General features: G+C 43.2%; 1 protein-coding gene across 8 annotated transcripts in view; it reads right to left on the reverse strand.

Annotated features, from left to right (window-relative positions):
- Nucleotides 1–635: 635 nt before the first annotated feature.
- The window catches only part of TEX30 (testis expressed 30), a 40383-nt gene continuing 19672 nt past the window's right edge, over nucleotides 636–21346 (reverse strand). Inside the window, exons 1-8 of one of the 8 annotated variants that reach the window (XM_082218882.1) lie at nucleotides 16257–16373; nucleotides 15880–15991; nucleotides 11364–11612; nucleotides 4365–4435; nucleotides 3289–3519; nucleotides 2854–2905; nucleotides 1525–1727; nucleotides 636–811 (exon numbers count right to left, since the gene is read on the reverse strand). In XM_082218882.1, the coding sequence (XP_082075008.1) occupies nucleotides 650–811; nucleotides 1525–1727; nucleotides 2854–2905; nucleotides 3289–3519; nucleotides 4365–4382 (666 nt within the window). In that variant the 5' untranslated portion in view covers nucleotides 4383–4435; nucleotides 11364–11612; nucleotides 15880–15991; nucleotides 16257–16373 and the 3' untranslated portion in view covers nucleotides 636–649. Of the gene's footprint in view, nucleotides 812–1524; nucleotides 1728–2853; nucleotides 2906–3288; nucleotides 3520–4364; nucleotides 4436–6188; nucleotides 6433–11363; nucleotides 11613–14256; nucleotides 14282–15875; nucleotides 15992–16256; nucleotides 16374–21346 lie in introns of those variants that run through there. The other 7 variants (XM_082218884.1, XM_082218888.1, XM_082218889.1 and 4 more) reach the window with 7 other exon arrangements.

A 21346-nucleotide genomic window follows, 5' to 3' on the forward strand; every position in this document is an offset into this window, starting at 1 on the left:
TCTCGGTCCCTGCTCTTGCTAACCTACCAGTTCAAAAGCACATCAAAGTGCAAGTAGATAAATAGGTACCGCTCCAGCAGGAAGGTAAACGGCGTTTCTGTGCACTGCTCTGGTTCGCCAGAAGTGGCTTAGTCATGCTGGCCACATGACCCGGAAGCTGGACGCCGGCTCCCTCGGCCAATAAAGCGAGATGAGCACCGCAACCCCAGAGTTGTCTGCGACAGGACCTAATGGTCAGGGGTCCCTTTACCTTTACCTTTTGCATTCCCTTTTAGTCTGCATAGTCCAGATAATGTGACACCAAACAATACCAATCAAATGTTTCCCCCCTGTAAATTCAGGTTTACCCAATGCAGATATAATCTGGTACGTTGGAGGAAACTGGTCTCCAAACTGCTCCACTTGGCATGGTATGGCTAGGTTACCCATTTCATGCAATCCAATAAAGAATTGTCTGGTAACATATTTGCTTTGGAAAAAATACCATGTATAAAAGTAGATGTGTGAGATACAATGCTTTTTTTAGAAAGTAAAAAACAGATTTATTTATTTCCATTATCTCTGAACATTAACTATATATACACAAAACCAAATAGAACATATTTTACACTATGATGAAGTTACAAAAACACGCAGTTGTTTACTGTCGCTACTCAATGATTTCTTTGATCCAAGACAAAACCTGCCTGTTTATTTCCATCGAGATGTCATCTGCATTTCGTCCTCTAGCTGCCATGCTGTGGTTTGCTTTTTCAATCCAATGGATTTTCTTGGGCGCTTGCATTTTGACTGCAACGCCATCCAGCAGTTGCTATTGAAACAAATGAAGGGACAAAATAGATCAGAAAGAGGTATCTAACCCTTAAAGAGTTCATTTCCCACAGAAGCCAGCATTACTTGGGTGCGGCAGTCAATAACTGTCAGCATGGCACAGGAATATATTTTGTCTGTGTTGACTTTGCATGGTTCTCTAAGCAGAGCATCATGTGGGATGCAAGAAAAAAATGGTGGTGTTTAATTGTATTAGCAAGATTATTAACGAGTGCTGCCCTTAACTTCATGCGCACACACTTTAGTGGGTAAAATAGATGAATTTTTTTTCCAGAAGATCTGCCTTGCTCTGGGAAAATATACAAAGCTCATTGCTAACAGAAGCGGCAGTAGAAAAGATGTAAAATCATATACTATGTAAACAAAAGTTCTAAAATGAAGTATGGTTTGCTTTTGATACAAACTGGGCAATTCCAAAGGGGGAAATGTGTTTTTTTATGGGTTTGACTTATTTGTTAGTACTGACTAAGAAATAAATAACTTAAGTGTGGAGAAAGGGAGAGGAGGTGAAGTTTCTGTTCACGAAACAAAGCTTCTCACCCGCCATTAATTTGAACGTGGCAACCCAGCAAGACAAACCTCCAAAAGCTCCTTTCATTACCCTGTTAGAAAACATGGGCTTATCTCATCGGTATTGCACATTTTAAGAAAGAGTGTTATTTGCTCCACTTTCCAGCGCATCTAGGTACTCACTTTATCACACATCTCATCTGTATCTCCAGACACAAATAGCACAGGGGACTTAATGGACAATAAATCTTCATCCCGAAGTTTAGAGTGAAGCTTTGGTCGATGCAGCGGGTAAGACAAGCATATCAGACCTTGAATGAAGCTGTCATTATCTTGGTCCGCTTGTCGTATCACAGAAGCGGCAGCGCGCGAGCCCATTGAACGGCCTACATCCCATTAAGAATCAAGGGGGGGGAATACATTTTTTTTGTGATTTAAGCTACGCATTCTGTATAACAACCATTTTCTAGGACTTCTAATCCTCCGTATTTCTCTGCTGAAAGCACTCAAAACTCGGGAACCTGCTACAGTTGGTGCACATTATCTAGGGATTAATTTACATGGAGGCAACATGAACTTTTGCAGCTACCTCAGTGCTGCTGGAGGAAAGAGGCTTAAATCACAGCCAAGAAGCTGTCAAGGGGTCCGTAACAGTTTTAGGAAAAGTTCTGTTGGATCAGGTCAATTCCAGCTCTGACTAACTGGATGCCTTTAAGCGGGGGGCGGGGGGGGGGGAGAGGACAGACCATTCTGTCTGGCAAGCTGAAATACTTGTGCAGGTGAAAAGATCAGAGTGCAACCCTGAATTCCTTCTCAAATAGGTAGTTAGTGAATCGATGCATGGAGTTCCATAATTAAAGGTTTGGGTCATAGAAGTAGAGTTGGAAGGGACCCCGAGGGTCATCTAGTCCAACCCCCTGCAAAGCAGGAATCTCAATTAGATTATACAGGACAGATGGCCTTCCAACCTCTGCTTCAAAGCCTCCAAGGAAGGAGAGGCCGCCATTTGAATCCATTGGTTTGGGTCCTAGCCTCATTTGGAGGCAAAATGAACTGTTTATGTTGGCCTTTGACTCTTTAGGTGAGGACAAAGGTCTGTGTTGTTCGGAAATGCTAAGCAGAAATACAGTAGTACCTTGGGTTAAGAACTTAATTCGTTCCGGAGGTCCGTTCTTAACCTGAAACCGTTCTTAACCTGAGGTACCACTTTAGCTAATGGGGTCTTCCACCGCACAATTTCTGATTTCATCCTGAGGTAAAGTTCTTAACTCGAGGTACTATTTCTGGGTTAGCGGAGTCTGTAACCTGAAATGTCTGTAACCTGAAGCGTCTGTAACCCGAGGTACCACTGTAGCTTAAATCCATATCTTTAAAATATACATATGCAGTCAACAGCAACAAAAACCTGATATGTGAAATGCCTGTCTCATTCAAAAATATTTGTCAGCACCATGTGTTGCAGGAAGGAAATAAGAAGCTGTGTTACATATATACACCACCAAATTTTCTTACCTCCAAGAAAAATGCCAGAAAGTGTGTAGTTGCCTGATGATCTTAAATACTCCTTTTAAAAAAAGGTTAGAGATTAATATTTTTTTGATAATTCAATACGAACATCTAGAAAGTAACTTGCTAAAAGATGCACACAGAACAGGAATTGCTTTCAATACACTCAATTTCTTACATAGTGGAAAATAAAGAAACCACATGAAAAAGACCCAAACATATAAATTTTATATTATGAAGTCTACATGTTGATTGGAGGAAGCTACATATGGGCGATCTGGTTTAGACTGCAATCCGATACACATTTATTCAGAAACCCAAATGAGCTAAATGGGGCTTAATCCCAGATAAAGAAGTAAAGGATTATAACACTTTAGGGTACAAGAATTAGCACAATGTTTCATTCCCCTTGAACTAAAAAGCAAACTTGGTCTTTCATACCACAACAGCTTTATATGCTTTAGTTCTATAGATGATATTGAGGCTTTTGCAGGTAAATCGCAGACACAGAAATCCATGAGAGGCCAGGTAGTTTGCCAAAGATACAAGGTGAGAGAAATTCATATCACCAGATGCTCCGTGCGTGAGAATCACAGCATAAGGCAGCTTCTTCTCGGGGATGGAGAAAACTGCATCTAGATATTTGCTTCCAAATGGTATTTTCACACTGGTCTAGAAATAAAAACACTGAAATCAGCGAATATGTTTTCAGCACACATGCATAAAACACAGTGTATCAGACTAGCTGCCATGTTGGTCCTGCGCTTTGACACAGGACACTCCAAAAGGAAATGGAAATTGTTCTTGTGACGAAGGGCATTTCCAGATTCTCACAATTTTCAAGTAGCATCCGGTCACATACTGGCAAATTTGAGTTGCACAATTATAGCTGATTGCTCAATAACCCCGCTTCCTAAAAATTTCAGACTTTTTGCTGTAAGGAAAGTGGTGGGGAACCACACTGGAAAGTGTGGAATGACACTTGCTGTGAGGCACTACCATCTATTTAAACAAATCAAAATGAATGCTCATTACATAGCCAATGTCACCTAATCTCCCTGTAAAACAAATCAGGATAAATTGTCAATAAACAAGTCATCTGGAGGCATCCTAAGAGACATAAGATACAGTTTTCTCTGTTCTTGTCAACGACCTAATGCAACATCTCCAAAGCCAAGTTACATTAATCATTTGGTTGCTTTAATTTTCCTGTGTGTGAAAAATAAAATGCTGGTTTGTTTGGAAGTGTTCCAACAATGTTTAAACTATCCATATAATTAACAATGTAGAGCTGGACTTGTAAACACCAAGTAAAATGTTTTTACAAAACTTTTTTTTCCCTCTTTGGTAAAAGGTATAGACTAACATGGGCACACATGAAAAGTGGGGGGTTGTTTGTGTGTGTTTGTGTGTGTGTGTGTGCTAGTGGCTTCTGTGAATTTATTAAGCTTGTTTAGGATTAGAATAGGAGCTTTAAAACCAAAACTGCATACAGAGCAAAGATAAACTTGTCATACCTCTGAACAGTCACCCATTTTCCTGTTGCAATCTCGCAAGTTCGTGTCTCAGAACGCTTGACTGCAAGTCACTGTAATAAAATTAAACAAACGTGAATGGCTGCCACCCAGCAACTCAGCATGCACAACCAAAGGAGTATGGTCTATTGCTTGCTATGGGCAGGTAAAAAAACCCCTTACTGGACATCCCACAACCTTTGTTATTCAAGGATATACTGCCAGACATATTTGACTCCTACAGAACTTCCTTCCAGCTTTGTAAACAGCTGCACAAACTACTCAGGGTCCATGGAGTTTAAACTACAGTGGTGCCTCACAAGACGAAATTAATCCGTTCCGCGAGTATCTTCGTCTAGCGGTTTTTTCGTCTTGCGAAGCAACCCTATTAGCAGCTTAGCAGATTAGCGCTATTAGCGGTTTAGCGGCTATTAAAGGCTTAGCGGCTTAGCTGCTAAAAGGCTATTAAAGCCTTAACGGCTTAGAAAAAAGGGGGGGAGCGAAAAAAAATCTCAAGACTCGCAAGACATTTTCGTCTTGCAAAGCAAGCCCATAGGGAAATTCGTCCTACGAAGCGCATTGAAAAACGGAAAACCCTTTCGTTTAGTGGGTTTTCCGTCTTGCGAGGCATTCGTCTTGCGGGGCACCACTGTAATGGCTTCCTACTGCTCCATGTTAATAGACACACCCGCCCACCCCGGGGCTTTCTCTTTGTGGAACAAAAAAACCCTGTCCAGACGTTTATCAAGATATATCAGTTTCTAGGCCCAAAAAATTCAAAGCAGGCAACCCAAATTACTAGTGCAACCAGACGTGGGCAACTAAGCACACCTGCTCACCCTTCTCAGTAGAAAAAATATCTCAGTAAGTAGCAAAGAGGAAGCACACTTACTTGTGATCGTTGGATGACAGATGGTAGATAAATTTTGAAAATAATAAAATACATAATAATAAGTAAGGGGCATGAGGAACGAATTGGGGGGTGGGTTAGTTTTAAAGGGCAACAAACTTGACACTTACTTAGCTTGTTGCTATAGCTATCCCACAACAGAATCATAGAACTGGAAGGGACCACTTGGGTCACACAACCCCCCGTGATGCAGAAATCTTTTGCCCAAACTGGGGCTTGAACCCACAAATCTGAGGTTAAGAGTATCATGCTTTAGTGACCAAGCTATCCCTTGGTCCACAAGAAGGGTGAAGGAACTTGGCACTATTTGGGTTTTCTGCTTCAAGCATCAGGGACTGTGAAAGACAAGGAGAGCAGCCTTCTGGCTGTACATATTGTAGCCCCTATACACACACAGTTCTTTGCCTGCCTTTCGGTGCTCCCCGTTTCGAGACGTTCCCTTTGGTATTAATGTACAGAATCATAGGATTTGGGGGTTGGAAGGGACCCCGAGGGTCATCCAGTCGGACCCCCTGCAATACAGGAATCTCTCTGCTGAGGATAAGGCATTTTGTCCAAACTGGCAAAAATTGCAAGCTGCAATAAAATGGTAAGTTCTGAAGGTGCAGGGAGACATTTCTTTTTCGGGGGGGGGGCGGCTGCAAAGGACCCCACCTGCGAGCTACGCATTCACAAAACCAGAAACGCAGCTGGCAGATTCGTAACGGGGGCTAAGACGCAGCAATAAAACTGCCGGAACAAGCACAAAAGCTAAGCACGACCCGGCGGATGGGCGGGGCTGCGTGTTTTGCATTGCACGGGGTTGGAATAGATTGCCCTCGGGGTCCCTCCCAACTCTAGGATTCTAAGAGAGATTTCCCTTTCCGAAAAAGAAAACCCCGATTCTTTCTTTCCCCTCCTTCTAAGGAAACTCCCACCCAGCGTTCCTGAGGCTGCAGCATCCCTTATGGCTCGTTTACTCGGGAGTAAGTCCCGCTGGATCCGGCAGGAGGAGAAACTTGCTCCCGGAGTCATGCGCGCCCGGGATCACAGCTCCTTCTTTCCCCTTCCCGCAAGAGTGCCAGCAAGTGCGCGCTATGCAATTGCATGCTGGGAGTTGTAGTACGCGCGGCGAAGTGAAAGCCCAGCCAGCGGCTCCTAATGCCGAGGGAGAAAGTCGAAGAAAAAGAGGGACACGCCTACATAACGCCTTGCCTCCCCCAAGCCCCCGACGTACACCCGGTGCCTTTAAGTCGCGCGCACACGCAGTCAAATGGAACAATGGCCGCGTGAATTATGTTGTTTAGTCGTTTAGTCGTGTCCAGCTCTTCATGACCCCAAGGACCAGAGCACGCCAGGCACTCCTGTCTTCCACTGCCTCCCGCAGTTTGGTCAAACTCATGCTGGTAGCTTCGAGAACACTATCCCACCATCTCGTCTTCTGTTGTCCCCCTCTCCTTGTGCCCTCCATCTTTCCCAACATCAGGGTCTTTTCCAGGGAGTCTTTTCTTCTCATGAGGTGGCCAAAGTATTGGAGCCTCAGCTTCAGGATCTGTCCTTCCAGTGAGCACTCGGGGCTGATTTCCTTAAGAATGGATAGGTTTGTTCTTCTTGCAGTCCATGGGACTCTCAAGAGTCTCCTCCAGCACCATAATTCAAAAGCATCAATTCTTCAGCAATCAGCCTTCTTTATGGTCCAGCTCTCACTTCCATACATCACTACTGGGACAACCATTGCTTTAACTATACGGACCTTTGTTGGCAAGGTGATGTCTCTGCTTTTTAAGATGCTATCTAGGTTGGTCGTCGCTTTTCTCCCAAGAAGCAGGCGTCTTTTAATTTCGTGACTGCTGTTACCATCTGCAGTGATCATGGAGCCCAAAAGAGTAAAATCTCTCACTGCCTCCATTTCTTCCCCTTCTATTTGCCAGGAGGTGATGGGCCCAGTGGCCATGATCTTGGTTTTTTTGATGTTGAGCTTCAGACCATATTTTGCACTCTCCTCTTTCACCCTCATTAAAAGGTTCTTTAATTCCTCCTCACTTTCTGCCATCAAGGTTGTGTCATCTGCATATCTGAGGTTGTTGATATTTCTTCCGGCAATCTTAATTCCGGCTTGGGATTCATCCAGCCCAGCCTTTTGCATGATGAATTCTGCATATAAGTTAAATAAGCAGGGAGACAATATACAGCCTTGTCGTACTCCTTTCCCAATTTTGAACCAATCAGTTGTTCCATATCCAGTTCTAACTGTAGCTTCTTGTCCCACACAGAGATTTCTCAGGAGACAGATGAGGCGATCAGGCACTCAGATTTCTTTTAGAACTTGCCATAGTTTGCTGTGGTCGACACAGTCAAAGGCTTTTGCATAGTCAATGAAGCAGAAGTAGATGTCTTTCTGGAACTCTCTAGCTTTCTCCATAATCCAGCGCATGTTTGCAATTTGGTCTCTGGTTCCTCTGCCCCTTCTAAATCCAGCTTGCACTTCTGTGAGTTCTCGGTCCACATACTGCTAGCGTGTGAAATGAGTGCAATTGTGCGGTAGTTGGAGCATTCTTTAGTACTGCCCTTTTTGGGGATTGGGATGTAGACTGATCTTCTCCAATCCTCTGGCCACTGCTGATTTTTCCAAACTTGCTGGCATATTGAGTGTAGCACCTTAACAGCACCATCTTTTAAAATTTTAAATAGTTCAGCTGGAATATCATCACTTCCACTGGCCTTGTTGTTAGCAGTGCTTTCTAATCATAACAAGAGCCAAAACAAAGACACAAAGAATTACTATCAATAAAAGCAACAAACCCCCAATAAAAGCCCCGTTGTTGTTGTTGTTGTTGTTGTTGTTGTTGTTGTTGTTGTTCCTGTCCATCTGGCTGGGTTTCCCCAGCCACTTACAGCATATACAGTGGTACCTTGTTTTAAGAACAACCCTGTTAATGAACTATTCAGTTTACGAACGCCGAAAAACCAGAAGTAGTGTCCTGGTTTGCAAACTTTGCCTCAGTTTACGAATGGAAACCAAACAGTGGAAGGGCACCGGCAGCGGGAGGCCTCCTTAGGGAAAGCGTGCTTTGGTTTAAGAATGGTTTCGGTTTAAGAACGGACATCCTGAAAGGATTGAGTTCGTAAACCGAGGTACCACTGTATAAAAACATAGTCAAACATCACAGTTCCCAGGATTCTTGGGCAGAGAAGGGCTTTGAACATACCGTTGTGTGTGCTGTCTTTGTAACTAGCTCCGCTTTCTGTTTTCAGAATAGAAAACTGTTGGGAGAGGGACTTTATGGGAAAGAGTGGAATAAAGTGCACTGTTTGCAAGAAGACATCTGTGAATGCACTCTGTTGGGATTGCAAACCACCAGAGCCTTTTAATAAATGAAAGCTTTGAAAGCAACTACCAAGGGCTGAGAAATCGGGTACAGATTGTGAGAGTGTAAATTCAGATTATCTCCTCTCCCCTCCCCACCAGGAATAATATTTAAGGCTGCGTGCATGCTGGACATTTAGAACACATTGCCCTTCCATAGAGTAGACCCAGAACTGTAGTTCTATTTAGCGATAGATCAGAGCAAATGGGAATTGGGGAAACTGGGGAAATTGGGGGTTTGAGAGGGCAGGAAACCAGGACAAGACAAAAGTGTGGATAATCCCTAAATTTGCTTCCTATTCGCCATCCTGTGCTTATAAGGGAGCATATTACTCTCAAACGGACGCGGGTGGTGCTGTGGGTTAAACCACAGAGCCTAGGACTTGCCGATCAGAAGGTCAGTGGTTCGAATCCGGCGGTGAGCTCCCGTTGCTCGGTCCCTGCTCCTGCCAACCTAGCAGTTTGAAAGCATGTCAAAGTGCAAGTAGATAAATAGGTACCACTCCGGCGGGAAGGTAAACGGCATTTCCGTGCACTGCTCTGGTTCGCCAGAAGCGGCTTAGTCATGCCACATGACCCGGAAGCTGTACGCCGGCTCCCTCGGCCAATAAAGCGAGATGAGCGCCGCAACCCCAGAGTTGGTCACGACTGAACCTAATGGTCAGGGGTCCCTTTACCTTTATTACTCACAAAGTGAAGGGTGGATTTTATTGCCATCTAAGAACTGCTTTCTGATGGTGTGCCAAAAAATATCTAGGTTTTTTTAAAAAAACTAATTCCACACCAGCAACCTTTATAATTTTATGGGTTTAGGAGATAAACAATTATTTGCAGTGATAGCAAAGATTTCTGTGTTTGCTATTTATAGATCTAAGACCTGCAAACTGCACATGCAAAGGAGTCAGTGCAGGTACTACTGAATGCACAGTTTCTGAGCAGACACTTCAGGAAGTTTCCTTTGTCAACATTTAAAAGTCAATAGGCCTGCTGACCTGGCTGCTATTTTGGGCTGTGTTCACCAGTTGGAAATCTGCTTGCATCATGGTTTAATGCCTGCTGGGAAATAAATGTGCCAAAGATCTTCGTGTCAACTGACTTCATACTAGTGGAATTTGTTAAGACCAAAAGTCAAAATCCACAAGCCCTGTGATAAGCTCATCCAAGAGATCGACTTGGCTGCTATGTGTATCTTCTAGACATTCCTTTCTAAATTAGCCAGGGCAGAGAAGTATCAAAGAGAGACCGCTTGCCAAGTTAAAAATAATTATTAGGAAAACATAACACAGGGTAAAAGGTCTGAACTAGTCAGGAACTGCTTTCTTCAGATTCAACAAAGAAGTTGTTTTGGAATCAAAAGGGCAGAGGAATGCCTCTATCTAGTTAAGATGAGTAGCCAATAAAATTACTGCTGTTATAAGGCAATCTTTCATTGCTCTGATGAAGTTTTGAGTAAGGGATAGAAGGACTTCTCAATTATCTCAGTTTCTCCTCTTCTTGTCAACCTTGAATTCAGCTCTCCACGTTTCTACTGCAATTTGCTATCTTTAAATTGAAAATTATTGAGCATTTTAGCACAAATTTATCCCAATGAACACACTTTTGTATGCAGTTTGGGTTATCGTACACATTTTTACAAGCAATTTATCCTAATATAATGCATTTATGTACGTTATTTTCACTAACCTTATTCATTTTTATATGCATCTCCCTCTAACGTAGACATTTTAAAAAAATTGCTTGGAGGATTGCTTTGCAAAAATTGAATAAGTTCAAATAGGGAAGGATGGCTGTATTGTTTCAGAAAATGCACATTTGATATTTTTTCCTTTAAATGCAAAGTGTATTGAATTCTTAACCCTATCCAAAGCTCTGAGCAGTGGTTCAAAAGTTATTAAGGTTCTCTTGCCCCACTGAAGTCTACGGGAGCCCACTCACAACTAACCCCACAGTGACAAACACACCCACCCACACCTTGCTCCACCCGAACCTCCACACACACCCTGCCCAAAACTGAAACCACACCCCAAAGTGAAACACCCACACAACCTGCCCCACACAAACAGCTCTTTCACAACACTGCATCTTCTACTGATCCAAACGCGCAGACACTGACCCACACTGAAACCCCATGCACACTCCATTAAACCTCCACTACCAACCCCATCCTGCCCTGCAACCCTTCCCCACACTGCAGCAACACACCTTGATCCATACTGAAACCCTCACATGCACACTGAAAGACACACACATACACACACCTTGGTCTAATAGATGGAACTAGGAACCTTGAAACAGCGGGAGCAGTCTTGCTGCAAGAATACCCTGTTTGTTTCTTTTTCACATTTTAGGATGTGTGAGCGTCTATGCTGAAGGGGAGCGCCCTTGCATTTTTCAAAGCCTGCATTGGGTACCCAAACTGATAGATTCCAGATGATGTGGCCTACAGTTCCCATCAGTTTCCGCCATCAGGAACTATGGCACATGTAGCCTGAAATTTACATTCGCTGTACAATCCAGTGCAAGCTTTGTATACAAACGTCCTATATTGCGTTTGCCTCGGCATGGCACTATACATATAAAGCTCTGAGGGGAAAAGCAAGGAACAGTGATCTTGCATCTTCTTTAGCTTTAGTTATTGTTGAGCATCTGCCCATCAGCAACCTGACAGTCCTAAGTTTTAGACCTCTTGTAGAGGGATGGAATAGGAACGTTAGCAAATCTCTTTCTCCTCCTTGTATTGCATCACCTTTCAGCGCAGCCCCTAGAAACCTTAAGCAGAATGCACACCATCTATTTTGATCACAGATGTGTGTAGACTGCCTCCAGTTATATTTAGTTCAGATCATTATAAAATTCCCGAAGAGGTTCCAGGATGTAGTCATAGAATAATACGCATTCTCGTCTTAAGGAATACAAATAGAGGGGGGAAACAGAGATGAAGGCAGTAGAATCATCCGGCCAACACTTCTTCTTCTTCTTCTTCTTCTGGTTCTTTCTAAAGAGTAAAGTGAAATAAAGACTAAAGTTAGTCTTGTTGAGAAAAAAGAATCACACCCAAAGTCATACACACTAAAGGTGAGATCTGAAGGAGTTGTGTCCAAGTCTTCATTCCCCCGCCCTCTGCTCTCTGGGAAAGATATTATAGTATGATTTTTATAACCATCACAAAACACCAAGGGAAAGAGCCCTCATTTACCAAGCACATTGTGCGTCTCTTAGCAAGGTGTGCGGAGAGGTGTAGATATTTACCACCTGAAATAAATCAATAAATAGCAAGGTGTATTTGACTGGTTTCTAATGTGGTATGGCAAGTATCATGATAGCCTGCTTAAAGATATAGATTTCTCTGATAGGCTTGATGTGCCAAAGACAGCTCTGCATGAAAAACATGTGCCTCTTTTGGAAATAATTACATTATTCACTGCGATCTACATTAACTTTCTGGTAGCTATTGCACAGCTCCTGGTAATATTTTCTGTTATCTTTGGGAAACGCACTGCTGCCAATTTAAAAAGAAAAAAGGAAGAATCTTTGGCCATTGATGCACTCACACATTTAAAAAAAGATTTTAGATTATAGATTTCCTTTGATTACAAAAGTACATGCATTGTCTCTTTTTCCCGGGTCATAGAGTCTTTTCTACAGATCAGTTACATTCGAAGTGAGACTTTAGTGTTGTATACAATATATGATGCCATCCTTCCTGAGTTCCCCTCTCTGGTAAAGGTAAAGGTAAAGGGACCCCTGACCATTAGGTCCAGTTGTGACCGACTCTGGGGTTGCAATGCTCATCTCGCTTTATTGGCCGAGGGAGCCAGCGTACAGCTTCCGGGTCATGTGGCCAGCATGACTAAGCCGCTTCTGGCGAACCAGAGCAGCGCACAGAAATGCCGTTTACCTTCCTACCGGAGCAGTACCTATTTATCTACTTGCACTGGTGTGCTTTTGAACTGCTAGGTTGGCAGGAGCAGGGACCAAGCAACGGGAGCTCACCCCGTCACGGGGATTCGAACCACCAACCTTCTGATCGGCAAGTCCTAGGCTCTGTGGTTTAACCCACAGCGCCACCCGCGTCCCTCCCTTCTCTGGTATAATAATAATAATAATAATAATAATAATAATTTTTTATTTATTTATACCCCGCCCATCTGGCTGGGTTTTCCCAGCCACTCTGGGCGGCTTCCAACAAAACACTAAAATACAATAACCTATTAAACCTATTAAAAGCGGGAACATGGTATTCTGAGAGCTCTGAATGATAAAATGATCCAGATGCCAACTGAATTCAAGACACAATGTACCTTCCAAAGCCAACCAAACACAAGTTGGGGTGCATCGTTGGGCCTACTGAGTGGCAATGAGGGAAACCAAAAGGTCTCTTGCTTCCTCAAGCAGAAGTCCTGCAGAGCTTCTCAGAGTGGCCAAAGGGCTTTTGGCATCTGCACCTGTGTGTGGAGCTATACAACTTTCTGGATTCCATCGTGAATTGTTTATGAGAAACTTCGGGGGTCTAGTTGTTTGACTCTGTACTGATATCCATTCTGTTGTTGCTGCAGAATCTGTCAAGGCACTGTCCGAATAAAGATTAGGGGATCATTTTCAGTTTGTTGTTGTTGTTGTTGTTTAGTCGTGTCCGACATTTTGTGACCCCATGGACCAGAGCACGCCAGGCACTTCTGTCTTCCATTGCCTCCCGCAGTTTGGTCAAACTCATGCTGGTAGCTTCGCGAACACTATCCAACCATCTCGTCCTCTGTCGTCCCCTTCTCCTTGTGCCCTCCATCTTTCCCAACATCAGGGTCTTTTCCAGGGAGTCTTCTCTTCTCATGAGGTGGCCAAGGAATTGGAGCCTCAGCTTCAGGATCTGTCCTTCCAGTGAGCACTCAGGGCTGATTTCCTTAAGAATGGATAGGTTTGGTCTTCTTTCAGTCCATGGGACTCTCAAGAGTCTCCTCCAGCACCATAATTTAAAAGCATCAATTCTTCGGCAAGCAGCCTTCTTTATGGTCCAGCTCTCACTTCCATACATCACTACTGGATGTATGGAATTTCAGTTACTGGATGATGTATTTCAGTTACTGCAGCCTAATAACATGAACAGGGTCCTTGAAGAAATGCATTCAACAAGTTGTTCTCACCTAGGAATTTCTGTCTGGATTATTCCCAACAAAAAGGACTCTGGTCTTTAAACCTTTTTTTCAACTCATTATACATCATTTCCCAATATTCTTTTACCTTTTTACATGTCCACCACATATGGAAAAAGGTCCCCTCCCTTTCTTTGCATTTCCAACATATATCAGATTGTACTTTATACACCTTAGCCAACTTACTCAGAGTTAGATACCATCTGTGAATCATTTTCAAATAGTTCTCTTTCAGCGCGTAACATGAAGTAAATTTCAAATCACTTTCTCAAAGTTTCTCCCAGAGGTTTAGGTCTATATTGTGTCCTATATCCATTGCCCTGTGTGTCATTGAAGCTTTATCTAGCTCGTCTTTTGTTTCCCATTCTAATGAAAAGTTATACATTCTAGACAAAAGTTTATCCTTATTTTGTAATAGTTCATTTTCAAATTGTGAGCTTTGGTCAACCCCCCCCAAAAAAAAAATTGGTCTAATTTGAACATGTCATATACCTGATGATATTGTAACCAGTCCGTAACTTGGCTTCTGAAGTTTCCCATGGATCTCTTACTCTAGCTTGATCTACCAATGACATTTGATACCATTGACTATGGCACCTTCCTAGACCTTCTCTGTTGGGATTGGGGTTCCTCAGTGCTTCTGCTCTTACCTGCAGGGTCGATTCCAGAGAGAACCACTTCGTAGTTATGTGCCAGCCCCTGGCACTTACGCCGTGGGGGTGTCAAAGGGTACTATTTCCCCCCTGTACTACTTAACATTTCACGAAGTCACCGATAGTAGTCCTAAGAGATTTAGAGCACGAGGTCTTCAGTATGCTGTTGAAACTCGGCTCTATTTCTCATCCGAATCAGGACTGGACGTGTAAGTCATGAGACGGTAACTGGATGCAGTGGTGGGCTGGATGAGGGCCAGTGATCTGAAACTGAGCCTGGTAAGACAGTGCCCCTGTGGGTGGGTGGTTTCTGAGTCCGGGAAACTGGCCATTTGCTTATTCCGGGCAGAGTCGGACTCCCTTTGAAGAAGCAGGTTTGTAATCTGGGGACCTTAATTGATTCATCCTTCTCACTTCAGTGGCTATGAGTGCCTTCAATGACCTTCGGCTGATATGCTCGCTATAGCCATTCCTGGATAATCTGGCCCCAGTGATCCGTACGTTGGTAACCACTATGTGGGGCTGCCCTTGAGTGTGATCCAGAAACTGCAGCTTGTGCAGCATGCTGCTGCAAGGCTGTTGTTCTGTAGCTAACTGTTGTCAACACAGTTGCAGATAGGTAGCCGTGTTGGTCTGCCATAGTCAAAATAAAAAAATTCCTTCCAGTAGCACCTTAAAGACCAACTAAGTTAGTTCTTGGTATGAGCTTTCGTGTGCATGCACACTTCTTCAGATACACTGAAACAGAAGTGTTTCAGTGTCAATACATTAAACCTCTGTTGAAGCAGTTGCAATGACTTTCTGTATGTTACCAGGACAGGTTCAAGGTGTTGTTACTTGTTTCAAAGCTCTGCATAAATTAGGACCAGGACACTTGCGAGACGGCTCCTTACACCCCTGCGTGGCCATTACATTCCAAGTCTGAGGACTTCCTGCTATTGGCCTTATGTCCACCATTAGTGGCAAAGTGGCATAGGATTCATTACCATTTGAGCTCAATTTCTGAATGAATTTTAAAACTATTGCCCACTCCTCATCTCACAGCATTGTACTGCTATTTTAACTGTGTTGCTTTTGGGGTTTTCTGTATACCCCTTTGATATATCACAATGTGAGTGGTTTATAAATCTTTTAAAGCAAGTTTCAATCTGAGATTGTTTGATGCTGAAGCAACATATATATGGAGGGCAACTTGTGAACTCCGCATGGAGCTGTCCAGGGTGCTCTCTGAAATATCAATTCTTTACTCCCCTTGCTCTGCTGGAACCCAGACTGTTGTCTCGACCCCACTGTTTGGACTGGAACTCTCACACTACTGAGGATGCTGCCTGGAACAAAATAACCAACTGGTCTATTTCATATCTAAAGTGTTCTGCATCTAGATCTACATCTAGAGCTGTAGCTAGGATGCCTTATTCTATTGTCCCAAATGATTTCCTCTGCTTCATACATACATACTTACATGCATGCTGTTTTGTTCTTATTTAGGCCAGGGAGATCTTTGTTCTGCGTTCCAGAATTTGGTAACTCTCAGCAAGATGTTCTTTCAACAGATCAGCATTCATGATCCTCACCTACATATTTGCAAGGATAAAATAAAGCATTACCTGCCTAAAGGTGGAGGTGGTTCTGGCTAAAAAAAGAGGAAAAGAGCAGGTACTTGTGAAACACAAACATGGGAAGGAGAAGAAGACAGGATACAATTTCTCAGTGAGCATGTTATAAGGAGGCACGCCAAGGAAAATGAGCAGTGCAAACTTGATCTTATTCACTGCCTTTACACTGCAGAAGGGAGCCAGAATTGCATTTTTGTTTCATTAGGCCGGATGATAGATGTACCTTTATGCTGTGTGCTGCGAGAGAGATTCTTCTTTGGCTATAAATTTGTCAGCCCCCTATTTAAGGGCACTTCATTCCTGCAACGGTATTAGGTGACATGATGCAGTCACTGGTGTGTATGCTGCAGCAGCTGCTACAATTTGCTGATACCTTGAAGTGGGGAGACGCAGGAGTGGTTGGCAGCGTGTGACATTTTATGGCTGTTCCCTCTTGTCCTCTCATTGAGCTAATCAGAGTGAATGCCAGTAAACAAACCTCTCTGAGTCTTTGCCTCTGCGAGGCAAGCAGCAAAGCCCTGGGCACTTCCACACACTTGCAACACAGAATGCCTATCCCATAAGCATTTCCCCTTGTTGCCTCACTCCATGTACTGTGGAAATTTGTTCCTCTCTGCATGCTAAGCTGGCCTGGTGCAGAGATGCTACCATTATTATTCTTACTTGAATTCAATACCTCATGATCCCAAAATACAAAACCTTTAACATTTAACTGTTGGACCTAGAAGCATGATGTCCCCCATAGCTATGCAGTTACTCATAGTAGGTGCAAGAGATTATTGCTATTTATAATAGGAAATAGAGAGTTTCCAGGCTAAGAATTCAAGAGTGTGTTATGCGTAGGGGTAGTGATTCCTTGGTTAGCCTTTGTTCAAATTAACTGTGTCTTCAGGCTATAATGCAGCAGAAGGCAGGGGATGGTATTCAACTAAGTTTTACTCAGAGAAGTTTTACTCATAGTTCCCATGGATTTGCCTTTTCTGTGTAATGAATTCGGAAGCCTAAATCCTTCACTTAAAGCACTGTCAGTTTCACCTTGGACTTAGTAAGATACACCCCACCTCGGACACAAACAGACACACAAAGACATATTTGCAATGCGATTCTACACATCTCTACCCAAAAGTAAGTCCCATTCAGGTCAGTGAATCTTCCTTCCAGAGATAGAGCATAAAATTGCAGGCACATGAGCCTCTATGGCATTAGTTTTTGTTCTATTCACTCTTCATATTGTTGAATATATGTGTGTAATATCTTGTCTGTGTCTCACACTGTCATTTACATTATTTGCACCCAACACAGGTATAATGCACACTCCCTGTTGGCACAAGTCTTCTTCACACCTGCAACCTAACAACTGATTCCTGGTAGCTCTGTCTCTTCCCCTCTCTTTTATTGAAAATTTCTCCCAGCCACTGTTGGCCTTTGGCTGACAAAAGCTCAGCTGAACACCAAATTCCTGCTGCAAGAGCGCACATTACCCTGAATGTAATCACTGCGTTTTGTTGCAGGAAATACAAATCTGCTAGGGAAAATTCTAGTTCTAACTAATTAAAGAAGACATGTAACAAGCTATGTTTGGAATGGAGGGAGATTCCAGACCCTCCAAGTGTTCCTATTTTCCAGGGACAGTCCCATATTTACAGATGCCATCCCGGTTTTAGATTTGATCCTAGAATATCCTGCTTTTCCTTAGGACGCCCCTATTTTCATCAGAGAAATGTTGGAGGGTATGTGACTCCCAAGCCAAGGAGATAAGTAACTATACAACTTTAGAAGACATCTCTGAAGGCAGCCCTGTATAGGGAAGTTTCCCCCCTATTTTCCTTGCTTTTATATATGTTGGAAGCTGCCCAGAGTGGCTTGGACAACCCAATCAGAAAGGCGGGGTATGAATAATAAAATTGTTGTTGTTGTTGTTGTTGTTGTTGTTGTTGTTGTTATGGAATAGGATGTCCCTATTTTAATTGGAGAAATGTTGGAAGGTATGAGGTTCAAAATAGATGTCTCCTCTCACGAGGGAGGTGTGGAGAAGATGGAAGCGGGAAATTAGGTCAGCAACCCTAAAGGTATCAGTCTAGCACCTGATGAAAGGTCAAAGGTTAAGCCAGGCAGGCCAGGCAAAGAAACAAGGCGGTTCTTGATCTACTCAATGCAGACACATCAGCCTTCAGTGCAAGCTGTGTTGCATCCCAACACTTCCAACAGCAACAGCCCATATTGGTAGCTTTTTGTGGCAGAATGAGGCAGTTGCCTCAGGCATCAGATGCCTGGGGGGCAAAATGTCTTGGGGTAGCCCAGACCTTATATCTACCGTATTTTTTGCTCTATAACACGCACCCGACCATAACACGCACATAGTTTTTAGAGGAGGAAAATCCGTAGGCATGCCACCCGTAGGCATTTCCTCCATAACATGCACAGACATTTCCCCTTACTTTCTAGGAGGAAAAAAGTGAGTGTTATGGTGCAAAAAATACGGTACTTAACTTACACAATATCTGAATAAGTGGAAGTCCCCCTCCCCCAATTTGTCTTAACTTCTTTCTTAAAACAAACCATACATTTAAAGCACATTTATACAACCCTGGGAGCTGTAATTTGCCCCTCACAGAGCTATAATCCCAAGCACCTTCAACAAACCCCCTTCTTTGGGGGCAAGTTATGCGCTTTAAATGTATGGTTACAATTTCATTGCTCTCCTTTAGTAGCACCAACTTTGGTTTACACCATTTCAGGTTAAGCTCATTTGCCTGTGCCTCCCTTGTTCCTATAACTCTGACTCGTTCTGAACGCTGCCTGTTAAGTTTCGTTACCGAGCGTGGTTGCTATGTGAGGCAAACCGTGTCGGGTGGCTAAGGCCTCCATCTTAAATTAGGGCCTGCGTGTCACAAAATCTCTCCCCTATTTACAAGGGTTTGTTTTGTGCCAAGTCGACAACCCGCTTGCTACGAGATGCTGCGTGCACAGCAGATTTCTGGAATCCACATGACACGCTGGAGCACACGACGTGTTTGGCACGCCATTTCTAGTCATTATAAATCAGAAGTTCATGACAAGCACAAGTTCATAAGAAAGTTGAAGCAGGTCCTTCTCCAAAGTGGTGCACAACTCCACAGGGCACCCGATCAAACCACATTTTATTTATGGGGGATAAAACATGTCCATTTTTAACCTCTGACTTATCTTGAATAGCCGTGGTCTTTCCCAAATCACCTGGTTGATCTTATGCGCAAAGCACTGGGGCATTCTTGGGATTTCGGAAAGGAGCTCACATGTCTTTCGTTGACCTCTGAAGTAATTCGGCTCGAAGCCTCAAGAACTACACTTTGCTTTGCTGAGCCATCTCCATCTTAACTCTCACCCACAAAACAGGGGAAGTCCACCCTCTCAACCTTCAAAGCTGCAATTCTGACCAAGAAACGTGTCAGCAAAGCTGACCTCAGCTTGGTTTCAATGTCAGCGAGAAAGATATTTGGCTAACTTTCTCATCCCCCAGGCTTTCTTTGGCTTTAAGCAATAAGGTTTTGGCTGGTACTTTATGTATGATGAACAGGAACGGTATTGGGGAGGTCCCTGGTGCCTTCTGGAAAAGCTGTTCTTTGCAAAGGGATGATTTCAGCATTACTGTGTTCTCTCGTTTGCTGCACAAGGTTTTTTATTTTAATGAAGCTCAAAGGGAGTATCTTTCACAGTGATTTTTTTATCTTTATCTTGGTGGATGGCTCAAAATGGTGCAAGTTTGGGAACCTCTATAATATTTCCAAAAATTTGGCATTTTCATTGATTAACTCTTAGTACAGTGGTGCCTCGGGTTACATACGCTTCAGGTTACATACGCTTCAGGTTACATACGCTTCAGGTTACAGACTCTGCTAACCCAGAAATGGGGCCTCCTCCAGCAGGAGGAGGCCCCATTAGCTAAAGTGGTGCTTCAAGTTGAGAACAGTTTCAGGTTAAGAATGGACCTCCGGAACGAATTAAGTTCTTAACCCAAGGTACCACTGTATATGCTGTTTCAGACAGCAAAGTTACAATCTATACAGGTACCACTGTACCATATTTTCAAATATCACACAATATTTTTTGCATCTTTTTATTTGTTTGCAAATTACTGTGTTGAACAGGCATCTCTCTCTATTTCTTTTAAACTTATTCTTCCTCCAGACGCTTCAGGACAGTGTAGTTGGATATGTTTGCATTAATCTGTGCTATCCTCAAGAAGATGTGAAAGGTAGATTGGCCTTAGAGGTTATGCTCACCTACTAAAATTCCTGGTTGAGTAGGAGAGTTTGAACCTGGATCTCTTTAATCCAAGCCTAACACTGGATTTAAATTCACTTAGCACATTTCTATCCTCCAGCAATGCTCTCAACAGTGAACATATCCTCTTGCACAGCACTGGCTTTTATAGGCTTAGTGCTGGTGCATGGATAATTTCCGGAACAGCTCCATACATTATGATTGCCGCAGGAATACTCCGATTGGGCTGGGTTTCCCAGACCCATGTGCAAGGAAGTTTAATGACACAGGGACACGTGGGCTTTACATCTATGCTTTACTGTTGAGCCAGTGGCCCTTCAGGTGTTTTTGGACTACAACTCCCATCAGCCTTGGGCAGCATGGCCAAAGTTCAAGGATGATAGGAGCTGTAGTACAGAATCTGGAGAGCAACAGATTTCCTACCCCGATGTCATGTTTTGACCTCTCTCCGTTTAAAATGGAAAGCAACTTTGTATTACCACATGTCAAGTGTTACCTATGGTTGCTGATTGTCTGCTTTCCTTCCAAGAGATTGATGCCTATGCTGTACACATCCTGGAATGAGGAAACCTCTTTAACATACCCTCCAACAAATGAAAAGAGAAATGTCTTATTCCATTATTATTATTATTATTATTATTATTACCCCACCCATTTGGCTGGGTTTCCCCAGCCACTCTGGGTGGCTTCCAACGTACGTAAAAACATAATAAAACATTAAACATTTTTCTTGAAAACTTCCCAATACAAGGCTGCCTTCAGATATCTTCTGGAGGTTGTATCTCTTCGGCTCAGGGGGGTCGCATAATTCCCTACCTTCCAACATTTCCCCAATGAAAATAGGGACATCCTGAAGAAAAGTAGGACATTCCAGGAGCAAATCAGAAACCGGGACGGCTTCTGTAAATCTGGGACCATCCCTGGAAAATAGGGACATTTGGAGGGTCTGCCTTAATTCTGGCAGGACATAGCAAAGTTTCCAAAGACTAGATCAGTTTACTGGCACAGCAGGGGAGAAGCACAGAATGCCACCAAGATACAGAGCGGTTT

The sequence above is a fragment of the Podarcis vaucheri genome (assembly GCF_965113315.1).
Source record: "Podarcis vaucheri genome assembly, chromosome: 4".
Lineage (NCBI taxonomy): Eukaryota > Metazoa > Chordata > Lepidosauria > Squamata > Lacertidae > Podarcis > Podarcis vaucheri.